Genomic DNA, 16,268 nt, shown 5'->3' with positions numbered 1-16,268 from the left:
GTAGTAACATATATGGAGTAAAGTATTTCCCAAGTATTTCTGGGGTTCCTACTTCACCGAGTGTGGGTGTGGAGCCCTTCAGTGTACTGTCAGACCTAAGGAAAGCTTGGTTTCAACAGAAGCCTTAAGTACAGGTTTAAATCTCTGCTGCTGAAAGCAATAGGCTTTAAAAGTATTTAACTTTGACTGCATTAAATCCTCTGGTTCAGTTTCCACAACTTTAATAGGCACCAACAGTAGCTTAGCACTACAGCATGTGTGAAATATTGTGCAGTGCATGCCTTGCCCTGCCTTCCTGTTCTTCTTCCAGCCTCTCAGAGTGAAGTGTGGCCTTTAAAGCAACAGGATTCCTTTTCCCGAGCTCTTGAAGAGAGGGCTGTTAAAGAGAAGCCAGGTGGATTCCAGAAATACCTAAAAATCCTTATAGATGTTCGTTTCAGGCTCTCATGTTCCCATCTGGTTGCAATCAGTGGCATCATTTGTTTCCTACATTAATAACCCACCTTTCTTCTGTCATGGGGCCCAAGACTGCTTACATGCAATTCCCAGGTAGTCTCACCTGCAGGCAGTGACCTGAGCCAAACCTGCTTAGCTTCAGCAAGACAGTAGCCTCAGGTGCCTTCAGATCATTACCCGTATCAGGGCTGTTGTGTATTTGCCAAATCTTTATTATGAACTAGTCACCTGATTTTGTTGCTGCTGTTGTGTTCCTGTTTGGGCTCAACAAAGACTTTCAAATGATGGTTCAGACTCTGTTCTGGTTTGGGGGTGGGGTGGGGATAAAGTTCAGTCCAGGGTTAAATTCTAGCTGACATCCTACCGATTTGCAGTAGGGAATTGTATTCATACTTAAACAGAGTCATGATAATACGGAGCAGAGAACTTTACCCTGAGGAAATCCAAATGTATTTTACCCCTTGTGCTACACCCCCCCCCCCCGCATGGTATGCTTTTATTTTTCACATTTCCTGTGCCTTTAAAATTATTTTTATTTATTTTAGCATATGTGCTTCCTAGCTGTGCTTGTTCGGTATGATATGTTGCGTCCAGTCTATTAATGAATGCCTGTAATTGTCATGTTGAAGGATCAGACTGCAAAGGACAAAGCACTCCAGCACATGGCCGCTATGTCATCAGCTCAAATAGTATCTGCAACAGCGATTCACAATAAGTTGGGCCTGCCAGGAATTCCCCGTCCGACGTTTCCTGGAGCACCTGGAGTAAGTTAATTGGCTGCAATAAAAAAAGCACATTTCAGAACAATAATTGGTAGGAAATGAAGGATGGATCAATTAATTTCTCTATAAAATGTACTTCCCCCTTCCCTTATAAAATTCTTTAGTGGAATATATATATATATATAGGAAATGTGCCCCGAAAGAGAGCAATTGAAAAAAAGTTGTGTCTGTTTAAATATTTTTATTTTATATTATTATTATTTTTACTCCCATGCAGTTTTGGCCAGGGATGATACAAACAGGACAGCCTGGATCTTCACAAGAGTAAGTGATGGAAAACGAGACTGAGCGCTACTGTTTTCACTTGCTTGTATGTATATGTTGCAGTGCACATTGGTAGGTGTGTGTTTATTTGAATGCATGTGTACAGTGGATGCTCGGGTTGCAAACGTGATCCGTGTGGGAGGCGCATTTGCAACCCGCAGCGTCTGTAAACTGCAGCGCCGTGTCTGTGCACGCGTGTGATGCAATTCAGCGCTTCTGCGATACTTCCAGGTTCAGCGCGTCCGTAACCCGAAAACGCGCAGCCCAAGGTATGACTGTATATCCAAAAATGATTTGTACCTAGCCAGAGGAATTCAATCCCAGAGGCTATAACTAAAGAATGTAGTGAGTGTGGCAGTGGTGCCATGGGAAATAGATGGAGCATTTGTGTGACCAGAATGCTTTCTATACTTAATACTAGTTTTCCAGCACATTTACCCAGTCATCACGGTGCCTGTTAATGAGGATTAAAACAAAGGATGTTTCAAATTAGGGTCAATTGTGGGATACTGAAGTTGTACAGAAATTAGTTCCAGCCTCACCTCTACATCCAATGAGATTAGGAGCAGATTTTAGGATTTCAGGAAGGGACGTACAAGGACTTCCACTTGCATAACAGGGCTTTCTTTCCCCTGTCCTCCAGGAGAAAATTGGCGTGTGTGTGTGTATGAGTGAGTGTGTGTGTGTGTGTCAAAGAAACCCCCTGGAACAGTGTGTGGATTGAGGAGAGGGGGGATTGTTCCATCTGGCAAGCCGAAATGCTTGCCCTGACAGAATGTTTGCCTCAGTAGAACAATGAATTAACTGTAGTGGCCCGAATATAAGACTCACCCGCAAATAAGCCACACCTTTAAAATTGAAGGAAGGAAAAGGGGGGGGAGACAATAACGGGCTGCTTCCCGGGGGGGGGGAGAGAGCTGCACTGCTTTGCCGCCAGCCTTACCCCCTTCTTTCCAGCAGTTTGGGGGAGGCTTGGGAGCAGTGGACGGGCTGCACACTGCTGCCCCGCGCTCACAGGTTGCTCTCTGGGGAAGAAGCCGCGCCGCTTTGCCAATGCCCTCCCCTCCACAACAGCAGCCTGGGAGCGTAGGGCAATGGCACGCAGCCCGCCCGCTGCTCCCAAGCCTCCCCGGAGCTGTTGGGGGAAAGGGAAATTCACAAATATAAACCACACTTAACTTTTCGCTGTCAGAATTTGGAGGAAAGGTGTGGCTTATATTCGGACCAGTACGGTACTCCCTTTATACATTTACATACCTCTTCATTGGCCATTTCAAGCGCTCTGGCTGAACAGCGGCTAATAAACTTTAAACCAGGAGTCAGCAACCTTTTTCAGCCGTGGGCTGGTCCACCGTCCCTCAGATCATGTGGTGGGCCAGAATATATTTTGGGAGGGGAAATAAACAAATTCCTATGCCCCACAAATAACCCAGAGATGCATTTTAAATAAAAGCACACATTCTACTCATGTAATAACACGCTGATTCCTGGACCGTCCATGGGCTGGATTGAGAAGGCGATTGGGCCGCATCCAGCCCACGGGCCTTAGGTTGCCTACCCCTGCTTTAAACAAACAAATGTGAAAGGATGGATGAGAGCCAGTGTGGTGTAGTGGTTAAGAGTGGTAGACTCGTAATCTGGTGAACTGGGTTTGCGTCTCCGCTCCTCCACATGCAGCTGCTGGGTGACCTTGAGCTAGTCACACTTCTTGAAGTCTCTCAGCCCCACTCACCTCACCGAATGTTTGTTGTGGGGGAGGAAGGGAAAGGAGAATGTTAGCCACTTTGAGACTCCTCAGGGTAGTGATAAAGCAGGATATCACATCCAAACTCCTCCTCCTCCTCCTCCTCCTATTAGTGGCAACCACTATGGAGCAAAAAAAGGGGGTGAGGGTGGGGAATGGATTTGGTGGCCCTAAGGTGGTCCACTGGCTCATACACGTTGAGGTGCCAATCTGAAGTTGCTGAGCAGGGAGAGAGGATTCCTCCATTTTAAATCTGGGTTGGTTCCTCAGGACCGCAGCTCCTCAGACACTACACTCGTCCCAGGATGGACTAGCTTTAGACCAGGCTTCCTCAACCTCAGCCCTCCAGATGCTTTGAGACTACAATTCCCATCATCCCTGACTACTGGTCCTGCTAGCTAGGGATCATGGGAGTTGTAGGCCAAAAGCATCTGGAGGACTGAGGTTGAGGAAGCCTGCTTTAGACCATTGAGACTAAGAAATGCTGCTCTAAAAGGAGATTTACACTGTTGTCTTTACTACAAATAAAATGTGCTTTGTTGTTACAGTTATTAAATACTTCAGTTAATATCTGACTTCATTGTCCAATGGTTTATTTCAGCATAAAGCCATTTGTCCAGCAAGCCTACCCTATACAGCCAACAGTCGCAACTCCCATTTCAGGTAACAATTACAGATTTATCTGTTTGTTTAGATTTTTTTGGACCCACTCCGTATTTAGTGCCTGGCACAGGTTGCAGCCTTTAATTACATCTACACAAGAGAGTTTGGTAGGCTCATTGGTCATCTACCTCGGATGTATGTATTTGTGAGTTTGTGTATGCAGTATTTATCTATGCAGAGATTATGGAATATTCATGCAAATCACCTAACCCACCTCTGCTTTTATTACCTATTCCAAATTCCTCACTGTAGGAACATCTGTGAAGAAATGGCATATTTCTTTGTCCTTTCTAAATCTAAAACCATACCCTTTGGCCTCATGTGCAATAAACTAAAGGAATATAAAATCATTCAATTGACTTTATCTTAAAATGATTATTGACTTCATTAAGATTGGTCTCCTTGGCTCTTACAGTCTGTATACAAACATTCCCAGTAATGAATGGCATATCTTTCAGAGTTGCATCAGTCTTGGACTACGACATTTATACTTATTTTGCTGAGGTTTCTGTGATTATTTTAATATTTTCTTGTAAATTGTTGTCAAATTACCATATTTACTCGAGTCTAATGCGCCATCAAATTTAACGCGCACCTCAATTTTCAGATCCTTAAACAACCCAAAAAAGTATTTGCTGGCGAATGTACATGTGCCATCAAATCTAATGCCCACCTTAATTTTCGCAGTGTAATTTGGCCAAAAAAATGTGAGCTTTAGATTTGAGTAAATATGGTATTATAGAAGGAATTGCACAGTCCTGATACATCAAATACAATATATTGGATGGGCTTTCCTTTTGTTTACAAAGAAGAATGTAATACTTGAGGGGGAAAACAGTAATATAATTTTAACAAGTAAAACACAAATGTTATGAATGTAAAATAACCATATTTCCAAGCAATTGAGAACGAGCTTAAAAGTAGTTGAATTTTAACAGTTATAATAAAATAGGCTGGCATCAAGTTTTCTTCATCCACAATAATAATACAATGCAGTCATAATCTAAAACTAGTAAAGACGTTGCTGATCATTTATACTTCAGGGTTTGAACCTGCATCAGCTCCAGCCCCCTCAGTTCCTGCTTGGCAAGGTCGATCCATTGGAACAACTAAACTCAGATTGGTGGAATTTTCAGCTTTTCTTGAACAACAAAGAGATCCAGATTCTGTAAGTATTACCCTGAATTATGTAAATATCCTTTATAGCAGTCATTATGCCTCTTTACTCTTGCAGTTTTGTATCACATCTTTTCGCTAATGCAATGCAAACATCTGCTTGTACCATCGAGACTTCTAAATCACATGTTCTGTTTGTGTGGTCAACAGGGATGGTTCATGGTGCCCCTCACAAGTCCTAGAATATACTCTAGCTGCTTTCATGGAATAGCATATGATTTTATGGTGTTTGTTCTTGTAATCAGCTTTAAGGCATTGAGAAGACTATCTATCTATCTATCTATCTATCTATCTATCTATCTATCTATCTATCATCTATATCTATCTATCTACCTACCTACCTACCGGTACCTACCTACCAATCATCTACCAATCATCCATCCATCTATCTATCTCTCTATCTAGCTATCTAGCTATCTAGCTATAATAGCACAGATTCAGTGAACTTAGAAGGCTGAGGGTGATAATATTTTCAGTGTCAATTATCTTGGTTGCATTTTGCAGGAGGGCATGTTAAACCTGCTGCTTTATGCAGATTTTATTTCTTTATGAAAAGTGAATGCACTTATGAAAAACCTGGAAAATGAAACCTTTGCTTCAAATAGCTTGCAAAATACAATAGTCTGTAGAGTGGAGCCTCATCTTACACTTTCTATAACTCTTTTCTGGAAACCATTGAATGTATGTATCCTTGCAAGTAGGCATTATCAAGGAAGTGTTTTCCTACAATAATGATCAGAGACATACCGTGGCAACCTTACATCAGAGTACTCTTCATAACAATAAAGCTGTGAGTGGAAAATAGCACAACAGTACAGAAATTAAGATGCACAATATGGTTGATTTTTCAATGCTGCTGTTCAACATGTTGAAGGAAGTTCAGATTTCAATGTAGGCATGACTTTCCCCTTAGAAGACAACATATAACTATTGAAACAGAGCCTTTTGGAGACAGATGTTTACACTGATTGTCTATGTGCTGAAAAGGCTTTTTGATTCAGGTATTGCATTTCACACCTGAAAGCTCAAGCCTGTCCGGCTGTATAGATTGTACTTGATTGGCTGAAATAGGAAGGTGACTTGGTTTTACCTGATCATCACATCCTAATCGGGTCTCAGTATTCTCTTGAACATGGAATTTACTGAGTTCTTTCCGTCCGCAGTTGCAGTGATACGGCCAAAAAGCCACATAAGGAAAACATAGGGTGGAGGTGGTTTGTGAAGCAGAGTAGAAGTTTCACTGTTGTTCACCAGCTGAAATACAAGGCCAAGGGTAGAGGAGAAAGCTTCCCCTTTTCCACAGGAATCAGTGTTTGTTTCCTTTTTCATGCCATTGAAAAGAGATTTACCAGTATAAGAGATTGCATGCCAGCTGGCTCTCCAATTGCTGAACTACAACTCCCATCAGTCCCAGCAAGCATTGTCAGGGATGGGGATGAAGGGAGCTTTACTTCAGTAGCATTTGGAAGGCCAAAGGCTCACCATACCTGGTTTAGAGGTATAGGTTATTCATGACCAAACCGCACACTTAACAAGTGGTACCCTCCTCCTAGTGGCGCAGCAATAAAACTGTCAGCATGTTTGCAAAGCTAAACAGGATCTGGTATGGTTTCAAACTGGGTGGGGGACTGTGTGTTGAGATTCCTGCATTGCAGGGGGGTTGGACTAGATGACCCTAGAGTTCCCTTCCAACTCTACCATGAAGCTGGAGAAGCTGCCCACTCCTCACATGAGCAGGCATGGGTCATTCACATCCTTGTTCCATATGGGGGAACTGCTGGTCACAGCCACAGCTCAGTGGCACAACATTTGCCTTATATGCTGAAGGTATCAGGTTCAATTCCTAGTATCTCCCACCTAGGGCTGGGTATGCCTCATGTCCTGTAGTGGCTCTGCCTGTCACTGTAGATGATACTGATAATGTTACGAACAAGGAACAGGGATGGTGATCTTAATGGGTTCTTATCAAAGCATCAGGATTATAGCCATTACTTCCTCCAGGATTGTGTGCCAGGCATATTAGCCAAAAATTTAGAAAGAGCAAAGCGTGCTTGCCCTTTGCTAATGTTAACCTGCTTTAAGATTAGGGAGCATAAGGTTGGTGCGGATTTTCAATTGTTGCTAAGATGCGTTTGATAAAGCAGCTACTACTTTGGAATAAAGTCAGCATTCTGATGTGGACACTGATGTGGGAGCAAGTCCCTTGGAATTCAGTGCGACCTACTTCTGAGTAAGCATGTACAAGATTGCACCAAATAAAGTTTGCGGTTTTAGCTCCCTCTGCTGGTTCTGCTTCAGCAGGTCGTTAGAAGACCTTGTTTCCATATTTTCGTTTTCTAAAGAGGAAAATGTTATGCGGAGTCCTAAGAGCCATAATGATCAGTGAGGGCAGCGGTGCTGACGTGACACCCAGTCCCTGGCATTGCTGTGGCTTACCAGAAGGACAGGTCACAATATACAGCACATGGTCCTGCTAGTTTGATTGGGCCTTCAACTGTCTCCTAAAACCAAACCGGAGAAGGTGGCAGGAAAACCGCAATCTGATCACAAGCCTCTTCTTTTTGGAAAAGGGTTAATGTAGACTTGGAGGTGGGGAATAATCTGGACTGGGGCCGTGGCCTTTATCAGAGTGGTGCTTTTAACTCTCTTCCCTGCAGCTTTTTCTCTGTCTGAATCCTTCTCCCAATTCCATTGGGCTTGTATGTATGTCTGGGATTGGATTGACAGCATGGAAAGAAAGGGTTAAAACTCCCTCTGCACCACAGCCTCCATCCCAACTGCTCTCCGTGGCTGCATTTGCCCTTTCAGAGACACACAGAATCTCTGAAATACATTTGGACTAGCAATAAAATGCAACTGAAATACAATTGGAACAGCATACACACCTTACGTTTTGTCATAAGGTTTCTTGCTAGATAACAGCGAGGTGGCTTAGCATTATGTTGCGGTGACAGGGTAGTTCTTGTTGTTGTTTTTATTGACTTTCCATGCACAAACTGAAGCACATCAGGATCCTTCAACATATATATAATGAAACACTCGCACTGTTTGAAGTTTTCCACCCTGCTTGTTGAGTTTTGAATGGGATGGCAGTTTTAAATAAAACAACACACCATTATGATATGCTTAATTGTATGTTAGCGAGTAAAACAAAAGCAGGTGATTTGTCTTTTGTTTTGCCACAGCTTGTATGTTAGCATCCCCTGACACCAGCAATTTGTCTTGGTTCCTTTGAATTCCTAAATGGATTATAATTTCTTTTTCTCCTGGTATTATTTGACAAGAGCCATTTTTCATGGCCTTACAGGCAGCGTTCTTCAAATACGAGAGAGTTCAGTAAGAGGCAGCCATCTCGAGGCTACAGAGGTTACTTTAGATAGTGCGGGTGAAACAGTCTGTGAATGTATGTTCTCAAGCTCTTTCTTAAACTTCTTTCTTAAAAACAAACACAAGGGCTATAACATCAAAACGTTAAAGGAATTTCAGTCCTGAACCCTTAAGTACTGGGGTGGGCAATTTTCTCCTTAGAAATCACTTTTTGCAAACCTTGCATATAACAGACAGAAAGGATAATGATGGAAATGAAAGTTACAGGTGGGTAGCCGTGCTGGTCTGCCATAGTCGAAACAAAATAGAAAATTCTTTCCAGTAGCACCTTAGAGACCAACTGAGTTTGTTCTTGGTATGAGCTTTCGTGTGCATGCACACTTCTTCAGATACTACCAACTCAGTTGGTCTCTAAGGTGCTACTGGAAAGAATTTTCTATTTTGTTTCGATGTAAATGAAAGGTATTTGTTGTATTTTCTGAGTTTCTGCTGAAAACTGAGTTGTAAGAGGTATTGTTACTGAAACAATACCTGGAAAAGTAAGGAAGAAGGGAGTCATGCCTCCCCCCCCCCCGAGTGTACATCAATGCTCCAGGCTGCAGCCCACCACACTGAAGAGGTCCTCCACTTGTCTGGCTGCGGCATTCAGCCATCCATGTGCCAGAAGGTTCTCTGTCGGAAGTAAGAGAAATGGCCCTTTGCTCTTCACTGCATCGAGAGGAGGAAGAGAGGCCAGGAAGTGGGGTCTGCAGCAGTCAGAATGGGATGGACAGGGTGGAAAGGGGTAGCCTGAACTGGCTTTTCCTCTCCCCTCAGTTGCCCCTTTATGACACAGCCTTTTGTGAAGGGCTTTGACCCTCACTCACCATCTGTCACTGATCAGCATGCAAGTTGAGAAGTCTGCTCCCTGCTTATTTCTGCTCCTTTGCCCATTCAGAGCCTCCATGCTCCTCTTCTCCAGGGTGTGGAGGAGATTAAGACTGCGTTCTTTTAAGTGTGAGTGATTTCATAAGTGGTGTACAGTTGTCTCTAAACCAACATGAGTTCTTTAAAAAAAAAATCTATTCATTTAATGCCTACTACATTGTCGTTGTCGTTCATTAGAAACATGCCGTGACTGAAGGGATTAGTCATCATTCTGTTTAGTGTAGGAATTACAGTAACATAAGGAGAAAATAATCACACATGCAATGTCAAAATAAACATTTATGTCCTTCGAATATTGTCAGATGATGCCATACCATCTGTCCCTCTGAAACATGTTGGAATTTTTGCTGTTGCTGCAGCAGCATCTGGTACTTTTGGCAAGATCTGCAAACAACTGTAGTAGCTCCACAGCTGCCTTTAACTTTGCTTTGGATTTGAAAAGCACACTGTCTTTTGCAATGTGTCTCTTAGGTTTCTAAATCAGAAGTTTTAACAACACAATCATTTTGTGACTTTCAGTCTCTTTCTCCATTGCCCCACTAAACTCAATATACAGGACTTGCAGTGCTCATGTGCAGGTCTGCACTGTGTATAAGGAATTCTGTGCCCACAAAAATGAAACATGAGTCTTTGAGAACTTTCCCCCCGCTCCCTGAATTGACCTTCAACTAAATAAAACAGAAGGGAAGTACATTCAGAGTTGGTGAGGTTGCTAAGAGCATACACCATGAGCCAGGATGGACTGGGTTTATATCTCACATGTATGTATCTTGTCATTCTCAGCAAAATATATACAATACAGGGATCGGATTCATTATGGCTGAAGATACAGAATGCAGCAATCTTGCTTTGAAGCTAAGCTCATCCTGTGTATGCTGTCTTAAGTTTCATGGAAGGAAAGTAAGATATAAACGTAGTAAATAAGACAGACCTACCTCACAGGATTGCAGGAAAGATTCCTGCGATAATGTTGGTTGGTTAGCATCTGTCTGTTTTCAGGAGACAATGGAGGAGTGCAGCTTTGGAGGTGAAGTCAAACTGTTGCATAGGTACCGTGGGGGGGTGTAGCACCCCCCAGTATTTCCAATGAAAGGGCCGGGCGCTCCCAAGTTCCATGGTGGCTGCGCATGCATGCCATGGGATGTCCTTGTGTCACACACACAAATGATGTCAGCATGCAATCACAACGCACTGACATTGTATAGCCCTGGGCCCACTCAATCTCAGCGGCAGCCCTGAACTGTTGGAAAGTGGCAGCTTCTGCTGTGATAATGCGTGTGAAATACTTTGTACACTCTAAAGAATTGCATAAATGTTGTTGCCAGCTCCACCTTATCCCTAGAGAATATTCTGCAATGACAAGTCAAAAGGAAAAGCTTCCAATGAGTACTAGAAATCAAGGTGATTTTCAGAAGGGAGCTGTAAGAATTATTTAGGCAATATCCCTAATTTGTGATTGTTCCAACTTCTGACCAGCTTGAGGTTCTTAGATGGTGCAACATTATACCATTTCCCACATTCTTAACTTCAGAGGTTTAAGGTATTGTTGAGAAGAAGTCCAGTAAGCATCCCTACGACTAGTTCAATATAGATGGCTTTAGGAGAGCGATTTGAAGCCTGAAAATCTAATTTAAATTGTGGTGTTACAGAGGTACAGTTCAGTGTATACATAAAAACTTTTACATACATAGTTTTGAGGTGAGTTTTAAAGAGGATAACAAGCTTGTTGCTTTTGTAGTTGGCATCTCGAGCAAGATGGTAAAGCTAGCAATTGTGCAGATGCTGTATGGTAATTACTTATTGTTACAGAATAGGACGATAATTACTGTAATTCTTGTGTAACTGATCGGTATGCAAGTTAAGCCTGCCCTTTCAAAGGCTTTTACTCATAAGCATTCATTCATTTATTCATTCATTCATGTGTTTGCTCATTCATGCATTCACTCCCTCCATTCATTTGTTTATGAACTCTACTCTTTAAAGAAGAAACACCCTTTTTGGTTGATGCTACCCCTCTGGTCTGTAAGCAAAGACTGGATAGGTTTTCCACTTGTATTTGGAGGTAACATAATTCAGGTTATTATGAAAGGGGAGTTTGGACAAAAATCTTCCTAACTGATTGAAAAGCTGTGGGACTACTCATAATTGAACGAATTGAATTTAGATCTGATATAGTGTTAAATCCTGACTTGGAAGTGAAGCTACTGAAATATGACAATGCTGGCTGCAGGTACAGATTAATGTGTTTTCTCTGTTTTACTCTACCTTTTATCGTGTGAGGTTATTTTAAGTAGTTAACTGGTAGACAGATTCCTAAGGATGTAACAAGGGTCCTGTTGAATCAGCATTCTGTTCCTTCAGTGCTCAACCAGATGCCTATGGGAAGTCCACTAGCAAGACATTGGTTCGCCTATGAGTGTGTTTGCAAACCAAAGAAATTGTTGTGGACAATGCACACAAGCCACAGTCAAGCACAAGTTATTACTGTGTATTTCATGTATGAATGAATATAATAAAAATCATGTTATATATATATATGTGTGTGTGTGTGTGTGTGTGTGTGTGTGTTAAAAACCATTTTAAAAAACAGCAGCAGCATGGACATAAAACCAATTCAGAGCCAATGCAGCTGCCAGTTGGGATAAAGATCTCCCATTTAGTTTGCTGAAAGAGAAATACCTTCAGCAGGTTTCAAAAAGACAATAGGGAAAGTGCTTGCCTAATATATAATTGGAGGAGGTTTCAGTGGGTAGGTGCCACCACATGAAAGACACCGTGCAGAATGGATCAGCGGGGTGCCCACGTGTGCCCACTACGGGGGCAGGGTGAGGGGCTGAGGAGAAATGGAGCCCACCACTCTCGCCCAGCCCCCCCCACTGGAGTGATACCCCAAGTGGCATGGCTGTTGCACTCTCCTCGCACATGAGGCTTACTTGAGAGCCGCCACTATAGAGGCAGCCGTGGCAGCTATGTAAAGGCTACATTTCCCCCTTCAAACTCGGGCTGCCTGTTTTTCGCTTTTGCGTTTTTTAACCAGCTGCTTCTGCACTGTGGCAGCTGCCGTCAAAATGTACAGTTCTTAAAAAGAGCCCCCTGATAAAGACCTGTTTGTGATATCAGCGCCGTTCTGTGCCCTGCCTCCTCCTCTCTTCCCACCTCCAAAAAGCGGTGAGGGTTTGACCACAAGAGCCGCGTTTTCCAAGACACAGGCATAGTGGGAAAGTTCTTTTCGCTACAAATGGTTTCACTTCAAATTATTGAGAGGAAGTCAAGGAAGGGCAGTAGGCCTTCCTCAAGTAAGCATGTGTAGGGTTTAAAGCTACAATGCTGCACTGGTTTATTTGAGTTTCGAATGTTGGATGCCCTTTCCTTCGATGCTGGGAGAGGAACACTGGACTGTACCATGCTGGGGCGCATGCATGGGGGCACCTACTGCGTCCCCCCTCAAAAATCTCTTCCCTGAGCCACAGCACCCCTGGCACCCCCCATGCTATTGATGGCATCTACAGGGTGCCCTCTCCAGCAGAACACAGTGATCAGTTGTGTATGTAGGGGATGAGACTATATTTTAGGTATCCAGATCATAAGCTGCATAGCTCTTTGTACACCAATACCAGCATATTGAACTTAGTTTGATAGCTAACTAGCAGCCAGGCAAGTTCTTTCAGCAACATGATGGTGGTATTGAAGGGAGGGAGGGAAGTCATGAGCCTGGCAGAGCTGAGGGTTGTATTGTTAGATTTGTTTTGTTGAAAGTTACTTACTTGGGTTTATTGCAGCTTTAAGCTCACATACAAAATAACACACAGTATTAGGTAATTACAACCAGTAATATATACATATAAAACATGGGTAAAACTTTCAAAATTCATGTAGCATTCCATTTCGCCTCTTATAAGACAACACACCAAGTTTCATTATTGATTATTTGCACTGCATTCCATTTCAGGACACCGAACCACCTATTTTCCTGTTTTTCTTCCGATTTTCGCATGCACGTTTATTTATTACACGGAACATCTTTCCTCTGGGTATTGTGCAAACAGAAAGAGCGTAAAGCCCCGACAAATGCAAAGAAATGTTATTTGCATTAGAAATGCAAAGTTCTTATGACATCAGTAATAACGCATTTTATTTCTTTACTTCGCAGTATAACAAACACCTCTTTGTGCACATTGGGCATGCCAACCATTCTTACAGCGATCCGTTGCTGGAATCGGTAGACATTCGCCAAATTTATGACAAATTCCCTGAAAAGAAGGGCGGCTTGAAGGAGCTGTTTGGAAAAGGACCTCAGAATGCCTTCTTCCTCGTAAAATTTTGGGTGAGATATTCAAAATACTCTGCTGTTGTTGTTTTCCTAAATGTTTCACTATCTTTTTCATGGTATGAAGAAGGCAAATAGAGAAAAATTCCCTTTCTTCTCCCACCACACTAGAACAGGCATAGGCAAACTCAGCCCTCCAGATGTTTTGGGACTACAACTCCCATCATCCCTGACCACTGGTCCTGTTAGCTAGGGATGATGGGAGCTGTAGTCCCAAAACATCTGGAGGGCCGAGTTTCCCTATGCCTGCACTAGAACGTGGGGACATCCTATGAAGATGAATATTGAAAGATGACAGAGACACAAAAGAAAGCACATAATTAAACTATGGAATTCAGGAGGCAGTGATAGCCTTGGATGATTTTAAAAGAGGAGTAGGCAAATTCATGGAGGGCAGGGCTTTCAGTGGCTGCTAAGCTTGATGACGATGTTCTACATCCATTCTTGAAGGCAGCATGCTTCTGAATACCATTTTCTAGAGGCCACAGAAGGGGGGGGGGAGTGCTGCGGTGCCCAGGTCCTGCTTGCTGGTTTCCTATAGGCATCTGGATGGCCACTGTGAGAACAGGATGCTGGACTAGATGGGCCAGATCCAGCCATGCTATTCTTATGTTCTAATGTACTTTCTTGGCTGGTGTAGGAAAAGTGGGTGGAGGGACGCTTTTCTCTCAAAACGCTAGAACTTGGGGTCATCCAATATAATTGACAGCATTTGATTCAGAACAGACAGCGGGGAAAGATATTCACACAGCATAAAATGAATTTATTTTTCTGCCCCAAGTTGTGCTGAGGGGCCCCTAACTAAGATGGCTGTAAAAGAAAATTAGACAAATGCCTGGAGGTTTAGTCCATCAACGGTTATTAGCCCATGATGGCTACAAAGAACTGCCTTTGATCTCAGCCAGTCGGGGTTGTCTTAAAGCTTAAAGCTATTTCTTACCAAATACAATTTCAATTATGGCAAAGGTCAGCAGTTATCCCACCAGATTTACAAACCTATGCTCCCATTCATTTATACTTTTAGATCCACCTTCATCCCATAGGAACCTCAGGTGGTGAACCCAGTAAAGGTAAAGGTAAAGGGACCCCTGACCATTAGGTCCAGTCGCAGACGACTCTGGGGTTGTGGCGCTCATCTCACTTTACTGGCCGAGGGAGCCAGCATACAGCTTCTGGGTCATGTGGCCAGCATGACTAAGCCGCTTTCTGGCAAACTAGAGCAGTGCACGGAAATGCCATTTACCTTCCCACCGGAGCGGTACCTGTTTATCTACTTGCACTTTGACGTGCTTTTGAACTGCTAGGTTGGCAGGAGCAGGGACCGAGCAACGGGAGCTCACCCCGTCGCGGGGATTTGAACCACCGACCTTCTGATCGGCAACCCCTAGGCTCTGTGGTTTAACCCACAGCGCCACCCGCATCCAGTGAACTCAGTACAGTAGAATAAAAGTAAAGTGAAAACCAAGTTAAAACTTAACATTGCTTCAATAAAACAGTTCAAGTGTGTCAAAACAGCATTATACAAATACAGTGTCTCTGTACTTTAACCAGTCATCACAATCAAAACTATTTGAAGTATTCAGTGCTGCCACTAATTTTGAACAGCCGCTTGATTTAGTAAATTTATTTTCAATCCTGACAGTTCTTAAACCCATATAGATAACTGTTGTTGTAGTAGTGTCATGGTTCTGATCAGCCACTGAGTAATTTAGTTTATCTTTTTAAGTAATGCCAAAATCTTATTCAAAAACCAAGGCAGAATATTTATTCAGACCTGTAGCGTGACAGGTTTTCAATCTTGCCAGCCCTGCAAAGGCATGAGTAATTTACAGATAATTTTAGCATGTTAGCACAACATTTATAAAACTGATCCAGTTTACCAAGAGCAGGCTTCCTTTACTGTCGACTTTATGCTCACTCTACAACTGGTATTGAAACAATTTGCAAACTGTCACCTGCCATCTAGTGGAACAGGTTAGCAATGCTGACTGCACCATCAAGACATCCCTGCATGTAAGAATCCCTGATGTCACAAAAATGCTGCTATTAATGACTGTTGTGTAGCCAGTGCTTTTTGTAAAGTCAAACTGAGGGCTGCCGTCAACCCTGCATGTCGGTAGGCTGCATGCTGTGCCCCACTGCCCTGGAAAATAACATTTCTATGGTGGGGGGAAGTGAAACTTTTTTTAAAAGCCTCATTAATATACATTTGCCGGACGTGAGATTTTCAAGCGCTCCCACCAAAGAATGTCTGATCCACAAACAGATAATGGTTGGTCATAAAAGGACTGTTGACACATGCCGCAAGTTAGGACCTTCAAGGTATGGTGAAGCGACACAGTTTACGTCTGTCTGCCCAGACTCTTCTCCTGTGGTATGCATTTGCCTTAACATCCTAGATCCATTCCATATGCTATAATTACCATGTAAAAAGGAACCCCATTCTTGCTGTTTAGAACTATGAAGGGTCCGTTCCTATAGCCTCTAAGGTGAAGGGGCTTTAAATGCTTCTGCATCTTGTGCCTTTCTCTGTGCTGAGTCATAATTACAGTGGTGGAGGAACTGCTGTCTGGGCTTTTTCCATTGGTTCTCTCCTTCTAAT

The 16,268-nt window shown here is 42.9% G+C and overlaps 1 protein-coding gene across 12 annotated transcripts in view; it reads left to right on the top strand.

Moving 5' to 3' along the window:
* Positions 1-16,268, top strand: part of TEAD1 (TEA domain transcription factor 1) — a 178,529-nt gene that overhangs the window by 152,041 nt on the left and 10,220 nt on the right. For 10 of the 12 annotated variants that reach the window (XM_033152197.1, XM_033152266.1, XM_033152274.1 and 7 more), the window contains 5 exons: positions 1,086-1,220; positions 1,456-1,502; positions 3,848-3,909; positions 4,953-5,077; positions 13,490-13,663. In XM_033152197.1, the coding sequence (XP_033008088.1) occupies positions 1,086-1,220; positions 1,456-1,502; positions 3,848-3,909; positions 4,953-5,077; positions 13,490-13,663 (543 nt within the window). The remainder of the gene's footprint in view (positions 1-1,085; positions 1,221-1,455; positions 1,503-3,847; positions 3,910-4,952; positions 5,078-13,489; positions 13,664-16,268) is intronic. The other 2 variants (XM_033152258.1, XM_033152249.1) reach the window with 1 other exon arrangement.

Source organism: Lacerta agilis, chromosome 1, assembly GCF_009819535.1.
Source record: "Lacerta agilis isolate rLacAgi1 chromosome 1, rLacAgi1.pri, whole genome shotgun sequence".
NCBI classification, from domain to species: domain Eukaryota; kingdom Metazoa; phylum Chordata; class Lepidosauria; order Squamata; family Lacertidae; genus Lacerta; species Lacerta agilis.
Note: the sequence above shows the minus strand (reverse complement) of the source record. Positions and strands in the feature narration are given on the sequence as shown.